The sequence below is a fragment of the Mustela lutreola genome, chromosome 5, assembly GCF_030435805.1.
Source record: "Mustela lutreola isolate mMusLut2 chromosome 5, mMusLut2.pri, whole genome shotgun sequence".
NCBI lineage: Eukaryota > Metazoa > Chordata > Mammalia > Carnivora > Mustelidae > Mustela > Mustela lutreola.
Genome location: NC_081294.1, coordinates 45,462,470 through 45,477,045, shown reverse-complemented (window position 1 = coordinate 45,477,045; position 14,576 = coordinate 45,462,470). Strand labels below are relative to the sequence as shown.

At 39.2% G+C, this 14,576-nt stretch overlaps 1 protein-coding gene across 5 annotated transcripts in view; it reads left to right on the top strand.

The window, feature by feature from the left end:
- Positions 1–9,376, top strand: part of FAM114A2 (family with sequence similarity 114 member A2) — a 34,522-nt gene extending 25,146 nt beyond the window's left edge. For all 5 annotated transcript variants that reach the window (XM_059174103.1, XM_059174104.1, XM_059174105.1 and 2 more), the window contains exons 12-14: positions 1,188–1,260; positions 4,628–4,681; positions 6,854–9,376. In XM_059174103.1, the coding sequence (XP_059030086.1) occupies positions 1,188–1,260; positions 4,628–4,681; positions 6,854–6,955 (229 nt within the window). In that variant the 3' untranslated portion in view covers positions 6,956–9,376. The remainder of the gene's footprint in view (positions 1–1,187; positions 1,261–4,627; positions 4,682–6,853) is intronic.
- Positions 9,377–14,576: the final 5,200 nt, after the last annotated feature.

Genomic DNA, 14,576 nt, shown 5'->3' with positions numbered 1-14,576 from the left:
AAAAATGAAATAATCTGCCCAGTTTCTGCTGACAGGGATTTAATCCCAGGCTAGGCTAAGTCCCTAAGCCCCCTTTCCCACCATATTGCTGATTTTGAATAAAAATTTTAAAAATAATAGAAAATAGATAGGCACAAGAGAAAAAAATACATCTGCTGCTTTCTAAATAAATCTAATTAAATAATGAGAATTTTCATTGGAAAAAAATTTGTGAGAATGTTTAGTGTGTTAGGATTGGGAGGGACCCTTGATGTTTTCCAGACCTATACTTCACTGTTCTCTGACATCCCACAACAGAGGGCCGGTTTTGTCTTCAAAATACTTAGGATGAGGGACTCGACTTCATGGTGTCCTGTTCTTTGGAAAAGTGGCTATTTCTACTTGTCCACCTATATATCTATGTTTATATGTACACACACATATATATGTGTACAGTAGGTGTATTTGTGTATAAACACACACACATATGTATAGGCTCCCCATTAATCATCAAATAAGTTAGAATCCATGGAGGGGCGCCTGGGTGGCTTTGCATTCGGCTCAGGTCATGATCTCAGGATCCTGGGATTGAGCCTCCAGTGGGGCTCTCTGCTCAGCGGGGAGCCTGCTTCCTCCCTCTCTCTCTGCCTGCCTCTCTGCCTACTTGTGATCTCTGACTGTCAAATAAATAAATAAAATCTTAAAAAAAAAGAAAAGAAAAGAAAAGAATCCATGGAAACTGGGCCTTTGCTTGTTTACTGATAAATTGCCAAAGCTTAGTTGGTATATAGAAGACTTCCAGTAAATATTTCTTGAATGAATGCATGCATATTTATTTTAACTACATTTGTGAATGGAATGTAAGATCTTTTAAGTACTGTCTTATCTCCTTAAAATGTATTTTCATTATTTCCTTTCACTTAACTTGAAAATCTAGTACTTTCTAGAGGATTATGAAGAAAAAATTATTTTCCAAGGACTGAGACTCCTCTTCCTGTAGCATGAATGCCTGTTCACATGGGTCCCCAGATACACTAGGTAGCTGATGAAGGCATATTTACTGCCTTTTAAAAAAGCTTGCTTCTTTGACATTTACTACCAGGGGTGATTTGTTTTCTTATAGTTGTTAAATATGCTTATTTAAAAAAAAGAGAGAGAAAGAAAAACAAAAAGAGGAGCCTTCCTGACTTTGCTCACTTCTTTCCTAGGATGACAGTTGTGTTGTGTAAAGAGTTGTCTTCTCTGTCCAAGGAGTTTACTACCTGCCTAACAACTGCTGGGGTAAGAATATTATTGCCTTTTATTGGGCTAATGTCTGTTCTGTGGGCTTTTTAAAAACAGCTCTATTAATGTAAAATTTTCGTACCATAAAATGTTCCCATTTCAAGTGTACCATTCGGTGGTTATTATTATATCTACAGAGTTGTGCAACCATGACCATAATCTAATTTTAGATGGTTTTCATCATCCCATAGAAAACCTTATACCATTAGCAGTTGCTCCCATTCCCTTCCCCTCCACACTTTACTGGTGCTAAACATCACTAATCTGCTTTCCATCTATAGACTTGTCTGTTCTGGACATTTTATATATATGGTATCATACAACATGTGGTATTTTGTGGCTGATTTCTTTCAGTTACCCTAACGTTTTTAAGGTTCATCCACATTGTAGCATGTATCAGTACTTACTTTAATAACCAAATAATCTTTTTGAACATATACCACATTTTTCTGTTCATCAATTCATAGACATTTAGATTGTTTCCATTTTTCAGCTATATGAGTAATGTTGCTACAGACATGCATGTGTGCTTTCCTTTCTCTTGGATAGGTAGGAGTGGGATTGCTGGGTCATGTGGGTGGTATGGGCCATTGAATAACTGCCAAACTGTTCTACAAAGTGGCTGTACCATTTTACATTCTTGCAAGCAATGTATGAAAGTTCCAATTTCTCCACATCCTCATCAACACTTGCTGTTGTCCATTGTTTTTTGTTTTTGTTTTATTTTGTTTTTAAATTTTAGCCATCCTAGTAGGTATCAAGTGGTATCTCATTGCAGCTTTTATTTGCATTTCCCTAATCGCTAATGATGTTGAACTTCTTTTCATGTACTTGTTGGCCATTTGTATGTCTTCTTTAGAGAATGTCTTTTCTAGTTTTGCCTACTTTCAAATTTGTTTTTTTAAAAGTTATTTTATAAATTGGGTTATTTATTTCATTATTTATATTTCTGTCATTTATTATTTTAATTATTTGTCTTTTTATTACTTACCATTGTTGAGTTGTAAAAATGCTTTATATATTCTGGGCATAGGTTTGTTATCAGATACATGATATACATGTATTTTCTCCCAGGCCATGGGTTTTTTTGTTTTGTTTTGTTTTTTTCTTTCTTGGTAGTGTCTTTGCACAAAAGTTTTTAATATATGTCTAGTTTGTCATTGTTCTCTTTTATCACTGTTCAGTACTTTGGGTATATTGTATCTAAAGAATCTTTGCCTAACCAACATCATGAAGATTTACTCCTGTGTTTTCTTCTAAGAGTTTTATTGTAGCTCTTACTTGTACATCTATAATCCATTTTGAGTTAATTTTTTATGTAGGGTACGAGGTGGGGGTGCACTTTCATTCTTTTGCGTGTGGATTTCTAGTCATCTCAGCACTATTTGGTGAAAAGCATTTCCATATTGAATTGTCTTGGCCCTTTTGTCAAAAGCAATTAATCATAAATATACAGGTTTATTTCTGGGCTCTCATTTTTGTTTTACTGGTTTTATGCCAGTACCATTTTGTCTTGATTACTGTAGCTTTGTGGTAAGTTTTGAAATCAAGATTGTAAATCTTCCAGCTTTTTCAAGATCTTTTTTCAAGATCTTTTATTTTGGGGGGGCCCATGCATTTTCATGTGAATTTTAGGATCACCTTGTCTTTGTTTAGCTGATCCTTGCGACTTATTTTTTTTTTTCTCCTTTTATGAAATTTGCAGTGTATTTTGTGCTACTCTTTGATTCCTGTACTGGAAATGTAGACTTTGATAAAATAAAAACCTCAACGTTTGGCTCTAGGTTTTTGGTGTTTTTTTTTTTTTTTTTTAAGATTGTATTTATTTATTTGATACAGAGAGAGAGATCTCAAGGAGGCAGAGCAGCAGGCAGAGAGCGGGAGTGGGGGGGAAGCAGGCTTCCCACTGAGCAGAGAGACCAATGTGGGGCTCGATGCAGCACTCGATCCCAGGACCCTAAGATCATGACCTGAGCCGAAGGCAGTGGCTTAACCCACTGAGCAACCCAGGTGCCCCCGTTTGGCTCTAGTTTTAAGGAGCGGTCCCTTACTTAGACTATTACGATCCTTATACTTTGCAGTTGCCAACCAGGAGTAGAGTTGTAATTAAAACAACTAACTTTTTTTCTTTCTTCTAAAGGAATTGTAAAAATTTACTGAAGGTGTGTAAACTATAGAACATGATCAGAAATCAGTAACCACAAATTAGGATAAAATCAGGGCATTTTAAATGAGCAGATAAAAATCATTTTGTGGTAAAACCAGATTCATAGATACAAAGAACAGATTGGTTGTTGCCAGCAGTAGAGGAGTAAAGGGTGGCCTAAATAGGTGACGGGGATTAAAAGGTCTAAACTTGCAGTTATAAAAAAAGGTATGGGGTATAATGTACAGCATAGTATAGTTAATAATTCTGTATTGCATATTCAAAAGTTGCTCAGAGAATAGGTCTTGAAACTTCTCATCACAAGAAAAATATTTTGTAGCTATGTATGGTGACACATGTTAACTAGACTTATTGTGGTGATCATTTTACGGTTTTGGGCCCCCCAAAAATAAAAGATCTTGAAAAAAGATCTTGAAAAAGCTGGAAGATTTACAATCTTGATTTCAAAACTTACGTAGATACCAAATCTTGTACACCTGAAACTAATATGGTGTTGTACATCAGTTATACCTCAATTTTTAAAAAATCACTTTGTGATGAATATGTAAGTGTCAGTGTGGCAGCAGATTCTGGGCCTTCCAACTCATTTAAGAACGTAGTCCAAATTAATTTTTCTTTATGATTTTAGATTATTCCTGTAAGGGATAGTCCTGGGATATCTCTTTTCCCCTTAATATTGTCTTTAAAAGAGCTTCTGGGATTCTTGAAGTTAATCTTCTGAGGCCAAATCTTTTCATGTTTCATAAAGATACTTTAAACCTGCAAGTGAGCTATAAAGTGCTAACACATAATAAGTTTCCATGATGTATTTCCATGTTTTTCAAATAGCCCATCTTAAAAACCATTGAGTATTTTGAGCACATGTTCCGTATCTGCATATTCTGTTATAAAATTGTTCTAATGTTTCTGATCATATGTATCATTTCTACCTCCTCTTCCAAAATGAAGATACTTTTTAAAGTCAATTAAAAAACTACAAAGGAATACACCATCAATTGGACAGCACAGGAAGACAAAAAGAAAGAAATTTAAAGCACTTTTGGAGATGATGTTTTGCTCTTTCTCAGTCCAGAATTCTTCTGTGCTTAAATTATGTATGCGTGTTTGTGTGTGTGTGTGTGTGTGTGTGTGTGTGTTTCCAAGTGGAATCACACTCTGCCTTCTGGTGCTTACTTAACAGTGTGTCTTCTGTCCTAGGTCAAAGAAAAGGCAGACATCCTTAATCCCCTCATCACTGCAGTATTTCTAGAGGTCAGTAGTTAATTTTAAGTCTAACTTTTAGGGTATTATGTATTATTAATGAGCTCTTTTTCAGTCTTTATTTTTTGACTTTTTTTTTTTAATCAGATTGGTAATTTGGCCATACTGATGCAGTTATGACCAAAATGGTGTGTAGTTGATGCAAATTCCCTGTTGATTATTACAAAGCATAATGATGAAGCTGCTGCGTGAAGTGCAAACTGGCAGTAGGCTGTCGGTAGTCAGTCCTGCCCACTGGCTGCTGGTGGATGATCTTTAGTCATGAAACACCTTCTAGAGACCAGGGGTAAACCTGAAGGGCTGAAAATTACAAACAGGCAAACGCTGCTTCTGAAAGGAGTAAAGTTTATACAGGGAAGACTTTTTACAAAACAAGACAAAACATTCCTTGCTAAGAAATTTGCTTTGTTTTGTCAAAGGTGCTTGTGTTTACAGAATCCTCATCAGTCCATTAGATCTAAGGAAGGGGGTGGGTTAAGTCCTTGGGAAAGGGAGATGTAAGAGGATCACATGATGGATTATATTGCCTTCTTTTTTTTTTTTTTTTTAAAGATTTTTATTTATTTATTTGATAGACAGAGATCACAAGTAGGCAGAGAGGCAGGCAGAGAGAGAGGGGGAAGCAGGCTCCCTGCTGAGCAGAGAGCCCGATGTGGGGCTCAATCCCAGGACCCTGAGATCATGACCTGAGCTGGCAGAGGCTTAACCCACTGAGCCACCCACGCGCCCCATTATATTGCCTTCTTGTGCGACCCTTTCTGTATTCCAGATTTTAAAAACTCTGTCTTATCAGTTGTGCAAACAATTTAGATGTTTGATATTCCGTTTTAAATATATTTATGTAAGTCAGGGGAGATAATTGGTTAGGTTTTAAGTAGGAATTGAAAAAAGTTTTTTAACTATTGGACTATTACTTCTTTAGTTTTAAATTCTTTTAAAATTATCACCAAGGAATTGCTTTTAATTCCTTAATTGCACAGTTTCCCTTGAATATCAGGATAATTATTCTGATAATTAACACTTAGTGTTTTTGAAAATTTGTGATTTAGTAGGTGGCAGAGTAGTAGTATAGGTGAGAAGTTTGCAAACCAGGAGTCTAGTCCTGTCCTGGGCCTCCCCTGATTTGACCCTGGACCACGCATTTACCTTCTTGACAATCTCATTATCTTTATATGCAATATAAGAGATCTAACCAGATGATCTCTGAGACCTCTTTTGGTTGGAAAATTTGGCAGCAAATGTCACATTAAAGTTTAAATAGGAGTACGTGCTATTGATAAATCCAAAAACGGTAAAATACTTAATAGGTTTTCCTTATTGCTGTTTCGATTTGGTTGTTCCTGATTACATATCTGAAACACTCTTGTCCTTTTAATTGTACATTTTTATCTTAACGTAATGAACGCTCTATTATTCTCCTGGAAGATTAGAACTTGTTAGATATTAATGAAGTCTGGAAAACTCTGAGCATGGAAATTTCATGATGCTTCTCGTAAATATGTCTGTTACACCACATAGAAATTTATCTATACTTATCATCTGAAAGCAGTTTTCCTTGTTCGTATTTGTAGTCTCTGTCTTGTATTCACTAATTTTATTGAGTCCATGGAAGAAGAGCTGTCATAGTAGACTGAAAATCCTGTTCGTGTAAGAGTCATAGCCTTCTAAAGTCCTTTGAGTAATTGACTAAAAGGTTGTGACAGAACCTACCCATTTAGTAGAGGAATAAATAAGCTTCAAATGCCAAATTCAAGCAGGATGTCAAAGAACAGCTACCATTTCCGATGGACAAGTTGGACAAAAATGCTGATATTCTTTTTTGGTACTGTCATATCTTTTATTTTTAACCTTTTTTTTTATTATGTTACGTTAGTCACCATACAGTACATCATTAGTTTCTGATATAGTGTTCCATGATTCATGTTTGCATATAACACTCAGTGCTGCATGCAGTACTTGCCCTCCTTAATGGCCCAGTGATGGGTACTTCATATCTTAAGAGCTAGATCGTTCTTTCCTCTCTAACTAACTTGAGTTTATGCTTTTGTTTCCCAGGTTACAGATTCAGTTAGATTGTACAAACTAATCTGGTTTTTTGTTGTCTTTTTAGTATATTTTCTCTTTTAAGTGACTGTGACATTTTCTTTTTTTCAATCTTGACAGGCCTCAAACAGTGCTTCCTATATTCAAGACGCCTTTCAGCTGCTCTTACCTGTACTGGAGATCTCTCTCATTGAGAACAAAACTGAATTACCAGAGGAATGAGCTGTAGGCCCAGGGTCTTTGTCAGAACATTGAAGAACAGAGAAGATTCAACCCAAAACTTGTGACAGCCAAGAAATGTCACTTTCTTTTGGGTACCCCTGAAGAATTGAAGGAGAAAGGATTATTTTAGTGTATAAAATTTAGGCAGGAGAGCAGGTTTAAAGGAGGTTTGTTGCCTTCACTGCTTGGCTAAAATATTCAGGTCTTCATACTGCCCTTCCAAGTTGTTAGAATTACTAAATTATTTGAGAAGAAACTTTTATGGGAAGTTCAAGAATAATAGCTCTAGGTAAAGGTTAATGGGGTACTCGGGCAAAAATATTGGTCTTTCTTGGACATGATGCAAAACACTAACAGTTATGTTATGGTTCTGTGTGATTTAGCAGCCCACTGATAGAATTGTTTGTGAAGCAAGAGAGAAACAACTTAATTTAGTATTCTAGAATTCCTGTGCTTGATCTCTTGATGCCATTACCTTTCTCCTTTCTGTAATAAAATATGTGGCTTTAGGAAAACAGTATATAGAAATTGTAATGATTACCTAAATTCTTTGGACTTGGTTAGAAAGTACTCTTCATGTACTCTTTAATTCTAGTAGTTGTTATGGCATGGAGGAGAAACATCTGAAGTATACGCGAAGCCACATGAATTAACTATGGCAAAGTGCCCTTTGGCTTCAAATTGTTCTCCTGTCCTAAGGTGACAAGCTTCAAGTTGTAGTTGAACCCACTCAGCTGGGTTCCAGACAAACAAGTGTAACTTAAAGAACCATTTCATGTTTGCGGGTATTCTGAGTCTCTCCAGGGTGTCTTTCATGCATACCTTATGTGCAGGGTAAATTCTGTAACAGCCAGCTCCAAAGGAGTATTGAAGCTCTTTTAGTAATGGGGTTTTTGTTATTTGAATATTGTTGAAGGGGATTATAGAGTCCCATAGAAATCATTTGGAACAGGATTTAACCTGTAAGACACAATATGTTTCTCCTTATTCTTTTTTGTTTTGGTTTAATGTATTTCTTAGCATGTTTATAAATATAACTTTTATCCTTTAAATCTTAAGCCTTCCTTTGCTCTCTTCAACAATGTAAGAGGCCGCTAAGGTGTTATCTTCCTAAAAGTTATTTGGTATCCACTCTATCCACTCTTTTTAAAAAATTCTCCCAACTTTATGGTTGGAGGTAAATATTGTGAGCTCTATTGCTCATCTTCTAAAATCTTTAAATAAAATGTAATAATTATGTTAATTGATCTTTTACTTACTTACTTTACTTACTTTTCCAAATATAAGCCCCAGTATTTTTTTAGACCACAGAAATAGCAAAACAAGTCTCTAACATTGACTGATCTCAACGCTATTTCTATGTAATTGCCTTCTTTGGGGGAAGGGAGCAGTTTGTAAGCAAGAAGGAAATAAATAGATTTGGGCTAAAAAGATACTCCATTAGCACTAAAATGTTACTCTGCTTATATTCTGTTCTATATGATCCAAAAACTTTTGGAACAGTTCTTTTTAAGATAAATCTCACCCTTCCCAAAGTAATTAATTCTGAAATTTCAGAAAAAAACAGTTGCCTGTGGTTACTAAAGCTGGTGTCCCCAGTCCTGATTTGTTGCCTCAAGCCCAGATTCTGTGTCTGAATCTGGTTTCGAAGCTGCTCACACCACTGACCACCTGTTCAGATGCTTGTACAGTTGTGGCTTGCAGTTTTTACTTTTCAATCTAGAAACATAGCTAAGGTTTTTCTTTCAAGGAGAGGGATATCGATATGGGGACAGACCAGTGACTCTTCTTATGCATCTATCCAGATACACACCTGAATATGACCAGTTTTAGGTTAGATCATGCAAAAGGCAGATGTGAATCACTGCCTCTTTTTTCTTACTTATCCCTCTGGTCAGCTTCCCCCACCCACCCAAATGTCCTTTTAAGGATTTAGGAGACCATCAGTGAAACGATGAAAGGACCAATTAATTCTGAATAACAATTGCCTACCTTTAACCTGAATATAATCAAAAAGAATGAAAGTTCCTTGATTGAGTAGAGAGAAGAACATAACGATTCTTTGGCAGGCAAAAAGGTAAATTCAGGGGATGCTTTGAAACTTACTGGATTATGGCAAGGAGTTTTGGATGGTGCATGCTTCATTCTGTTTGGGGTGGATACAAGATGTAGTTTCCTGATGATACCTCGGCTTTTGGTGCTATTTCTTTTAAATTTTCTCTTGTCTTTTACTGCTATGTCCTAATGTGTGCTACAAAACCCCTGTTTTGCAATTCACTTAACACCTTATTGGTAAAATGTTATTACTGGGGTAAGCTGCTTTTCTTCCTACTATTGGGATCTATTGGGAACTTTAAAGGCTGTGATTAAAAGAGACTTCATTAATTTGGTGTAAAAGAAATAGAAACATCTACAAACTAATTCTTGTTTTTTCTTTTTATAATGCCTTGCAGGTGTGTTAAGGACAAGCTATATTTACCTTACTTGCTTTTGATAGTTTTTTTTTTTAAGGCATAGACGCCTAAATTGACAGGTTTATGAAACGTGAATCTACAGTCCATGTGGCTGGCTGTTGGGTCCCCCAAAATTGGGTACCCCAATAATGGGTCCGTGATTAAAGGAGCGAGACTGATACAAAATAAAGGTCAAGTAAAGCTTTATTTCGCGCCAAGCATCAGGAATCAAACCGACCGTCAAACAGACGGGTCGGGGCCTCCCTGCTTTCCAGACTGACTTTTATAGAGCAAAGGCCATGTGGTTGGGCCTGGCCACACACAGGTGGCCAATAAGATTGTAACACACCCAGGAAACTCCACAGTGATGCTAGGCGACCAACTGAATTACAATTTACCCTAATAGACATCTGAACCAGCCTATTTAGGATTGGTGCCAAAAGGCTCCCAAAGGGCGGGGCCCATACTCCTTAGTAGCTAGGAGACAGTACGTGCCCCCTACTGATTGAATACCTCCACCTGGCCTGACCCACCCTTGTTCTTGGACTTTGTTACCTGGGACTGGTTTCCCGGACTTGCTTTTAAATAAGGTCAATTTAAGTTTTAGAACAAAATGGCAGGTCAACTGGGGTGGGGCTGCTCTGGCTGAATAGGCCCCTACACTGGCATTCATAGGAATCTGAAATGAGTGTGATGCACGAATGTGGATTTTCTAGGCCTATAATTAGGAAACAAGGCCTTGTCAGTCCTACCCCGAATGAGGACCTTCTCTTTCTTACTTGTTTTTATCTAAAGACCTACTTAAAGGAGAGGTGTTTATAAGTAGCTGTTGATGTCATCATTTGAGAAATAGACCTCTTTTTTTCTAGGTGTATTCTGAGTTTTAAAGGTGGGAATATTCTTCCAGTTGGAAAAACCCAGATTAAAACTGTACTAACAGGGGTCCCTCAACAAGCATGATATTTCACAAATGGCAGAGATTGAAATCTTTTACTCCTTACCAATATAATGTGATGTTCATTTTCATATAAGACTTAAAATGAAGCATTTGAGAAATGAGGAAGTTCTAAAAATAACAAACCTTAATTAATGTGTCATCAAGGTCTCTGGCTGATAAACAAGGAGAATTCTGAAACCTCGCCCAACAGTATCACTTTCCAGCTGCACCCTGATATTCCACAAGCACCATGCACTCATTTCCCCGTTTCACTTGCAGCCCATGTTACGACATCCGTGCTTGTGATTACATCATGTGGCCAAACCCCAAAGTTCCTTCATGTCTGACATCAGTTCCCCATCAACTTTTTTTTTTTTTCACAATGCAACAGAAAGTGATTTTATTGCTGTGAATAAAATACAACAAAGCTTAGCAGAAGCCCAATCAACTCTTTAGGAAATTTTTTATAAACAATTGAAATATTCTCTGAACTCATTTGTCCTGTAAGCCTCACATTGGTGCCGCTGAGCAATCTCTGCCATAAGCCACAGAGCTCTCCAAGAAAGGAAGTGGGGCAGATGCTCTGTTCGATAAATTGTGGTTGGGTTGGATGGACGTGTCTTAGATCTCATTGTCATTGTTGGGTCAGTCCAGCTTAGCAAATGTTTGCCAGATGCATCCGTCAAAACTCTCAAATCACTACTTTTGGTGGCTTGTGTCTCGAGAGACCAGTTTTTGCCATTTACATCAAACACAGAATGATGATCTATTGTTCAACTACCAGTAGTTAAAAAGAGGAAACTGACCTGTGTAGAGCAGCTTGAGTACCAGCTACCACAGAACACACTTTTCTTTGTAATCCTCACAACTGCGGGGCAGGGCAATGACACCTTAGCGTGTGGGCCTGCAGGATGGCATAGAAGTGAGGCGCAAAGACAGATTCAAAAGTGGGCCTCAGCTCCCTCCTATTCCAGCCTTGCGATCATGAGCAGGTGACTTAATCTCTTAAATTGCAGTTTTGACATCTGTGAAATCGATCTTGAAACAACGCTTGTATTATAAAGTCACTGATAGGATTAAATAAAATTATATGTATGAAGTGCTTAGAAGAGTGCCTGCCACATGGCACTCTGTGCTTAGTGCTTACTAGCCAGACACTGCTCTGATCGTTTTACGTGGACTAATTTAATCCTCACGACAGCTCCATGAGATAGGCACTAGTAGCATGCCCATTTACAGAACAGAAATCTGAGGCACAGAGGTTAAATAACTTGCCTGACACACAGTCAAGTAGTAGAGTCAGGAGGCAAACCCAGGCAGCTTGTTACCTGTGTTCTGTTTTCAACTAGGACATCACACTGCCACCGTAACAACTATTAAGCTACTTTGTTACAATGGTTATGAAACAGTCTCAGAGGGTTCAGTGATTTCCCCCGCATTTCACAACTCTAAATGACAGAGCTCCCGCAGTGTGAGCCCAAGTTGTCTGGCTCCCAAACTCACGTTTGTTCTGTTTTATTTTTTCAAGGGGAAAGGCGTGGTGGTTCCTGTCTAGTGATAAATACCTATAGGGGAGCATCTGGGCGCATTATCCGAAGCCACTAGAAGTTGGCATAGAAAGGATGGTGTGGTGACAAGGCATGTTTGCCACAGCGGGAAAAAAAGATCTCCGTGAAGTAAGAGCATCTGTATCAATTAGCAATCAAAAAGGAGAGAGGAGTACACAAATGTTCACAGCAGCCTCATTTGTAACAGCCCCAAACTGGAAACTATGCAGATACCCTTCAGAGGATGAATGCTTAGACAGACAGTGGTACATCCACACCTGGATAACTACTCAGAAATTAAAAGGAATAAACTATTGATCCATGCAGGAACTTGGATGAATCTCAAAGGAATTACACTGAATAAAAAAATCCCCAAATGTTACATACTGTATATTCCATTCGTATAACATTGAAATGACCAATTTATGGAAATGGAGACCAGTTAACCGTTGCCGGGGGTCAGGAATGGGGATGTAGGAGGAGAAAGGTAAGTGTGGCTTTCAACGGGCAATAGGGGAGATCCTTGTGATGGAGAACCTTAACTGTGGTGGACACACAGACCTAGTCATGTACAGAATTTTCAATGTACAGAATTTTCAATGTACACACAGACACACGCACACGGGTACAAGAAAAATGGAGGAATCTGAATGAGATAGGTGGATTGTATCATTGTCAATATCCTGGTTATAAAATTTTAGTTTTGTAAGATGTTACCTTTGGGGGAAACTGGGTAAACGATATACGGGATCTCTCTGTTATAATTGCATGTAAATCTTCAATCATCTCAATAACTATTACAATTAAAAATAGAGGGAGGGGTTCCTGGGTGGCTTAGTCAGTTAAGCATCTGACTCTTGGTTTCACCTCAGGTTGTGATCTCAGGGTCCTGGGATCCAGCCCTGCGTCAGGCTCTGTGCTCAGCATGGAGTTTACTTAGGATTCTCCCTCCCTTCTCCCACTGTCCTTTCTATTCTCCCCCCCAAATAAATCGATAAATTTTGGTGGGGGGAAGGAAGGAGAGAGCTTTGGGCCAGGGGAGACAAAGAGTCCAAAAATGTTGTCCACTCTCCGGATTTAACCAATCCAGATTTAACAAATTAAGGGGCCTCTTATGTGAAAGTCCCTATCATAGACAGTTGGAAGCCAGGATGGTGGCAAATGTGGCTCTGTCAGCCTCCTCTCCATAAGCAGGCACTTTGGTAGCAGGTGTTAAGCTAAAGGCCAAAGTGGAAGAGAAATACCAAGATCCCAAGTAAGCGGAGAAAGAATACACAGTGGCAACGAGCAATCGCAAATAAGTACTATTGAGGTTTGGAGGTTTTTTTCTGCATTTCCTAAGTCTTCAGGATCAGAGGAGGAGACCTTTGAGGTGGTTCTTGGTTCTCCTATATCGTCAGGGTTTGTTTGCATGGCTTAAAAATGGGCCTGCTCAAACGGAATTGGGATGAGGGAACATCGCCACCTAGTGTTGGTGGGCCCCTCAATTGCCCGTGGCCGTTTACAAGCCCCTCAGCTTGTCATTCTTTCCTGGCTCATTTCCCCTGATAAGGCAGAGCAGCAAAATGTTTACGAGCAAAGGTGAAGCTAGACAGCCTCAGTTCATATCCCTTCTCCACCTCTTCCTGGCTGGAGGACGTGGAGAGTTGGTCAACCTCTCTATACGTTGGTTTCATCATCTGTCCAATGGGGACGACAGCAGCCTCACAGTTGGAGAAAGTCGTGTACACATGTGCTGGGCACAGAGCCTGGCTGCGGCAATCACTCCATATGTGTTAGTTCGATGACTATGACTCTGAGATGTCGGGCTCCAAAAGCTGCTTCATATTCTGCAAGCCAGAGTATCTGTTTTCTTCCCTCCCTCTGCCCTCCTTCCTCCCTTCATTCTTTTCTTCCTTTCTTCCTGGGGGGTGGGGTGGTAGGGCGGGCAGGGGGCTAGAGGGAGGGGCAGAGGGAGAGGGAGAAGACTCCATGTGCAACAAGGGGCTCGATCTCACGACCCTGAGATCACAACCCCAGCCGAAATCAGGACTTGGATGCTCAACCAACTCAGGCGTCCCAAGCCAGATTTGGTTCTGTCTTCACGGTGAGCCTCTTGGAGGCTGAGAGCAGAGAAACTGGGCTTCTTTGTCTTAGTCCTTTGGCATTTCTTTGGATTTCTGTTTTCTCACCCCTAAAACAGGAATAATAACATCTGCCTGTGTTTGCCTTACGGCCTCTTGTACACATGTTAAGATAATGTATGTGAGAACACTTTAAGAAGAAGAGGCCCCCATAAGGCCTAGGATCTTAAAAGATAGTGTAAAGGAAGTAGTGTCACGTAAGTCACATCCAGCCCCCAGAGGGCGGATTGCTGTGGAACGCGGTATCAGTCTGGCATTTGCTCCCTGTCTACCAGTACCCCTCCCCCCGCACCTCCCAGGGCTGTCCCCACCACGGTCACGTGTCCTAGTCACAGAATCCTAAGTGTCTGGTTTGGGAGTGTGAGACCCGAGAGCAGGAGTGGAGTGACGTGGGGCGAGGTAAACCCTTGACCAGCTTCGTCCTAGCCACCCTACCAGTTTAAACCCGCTAGATTCTGCTCATTTCCTTCATCCTGGAGTCAAGCTTACGGGTTGGGCTTCATTTCCCACCTGAGCACCCCTGAGCACTTTGTGACTAATGAGCTCCTCTTAGAGAGTTAC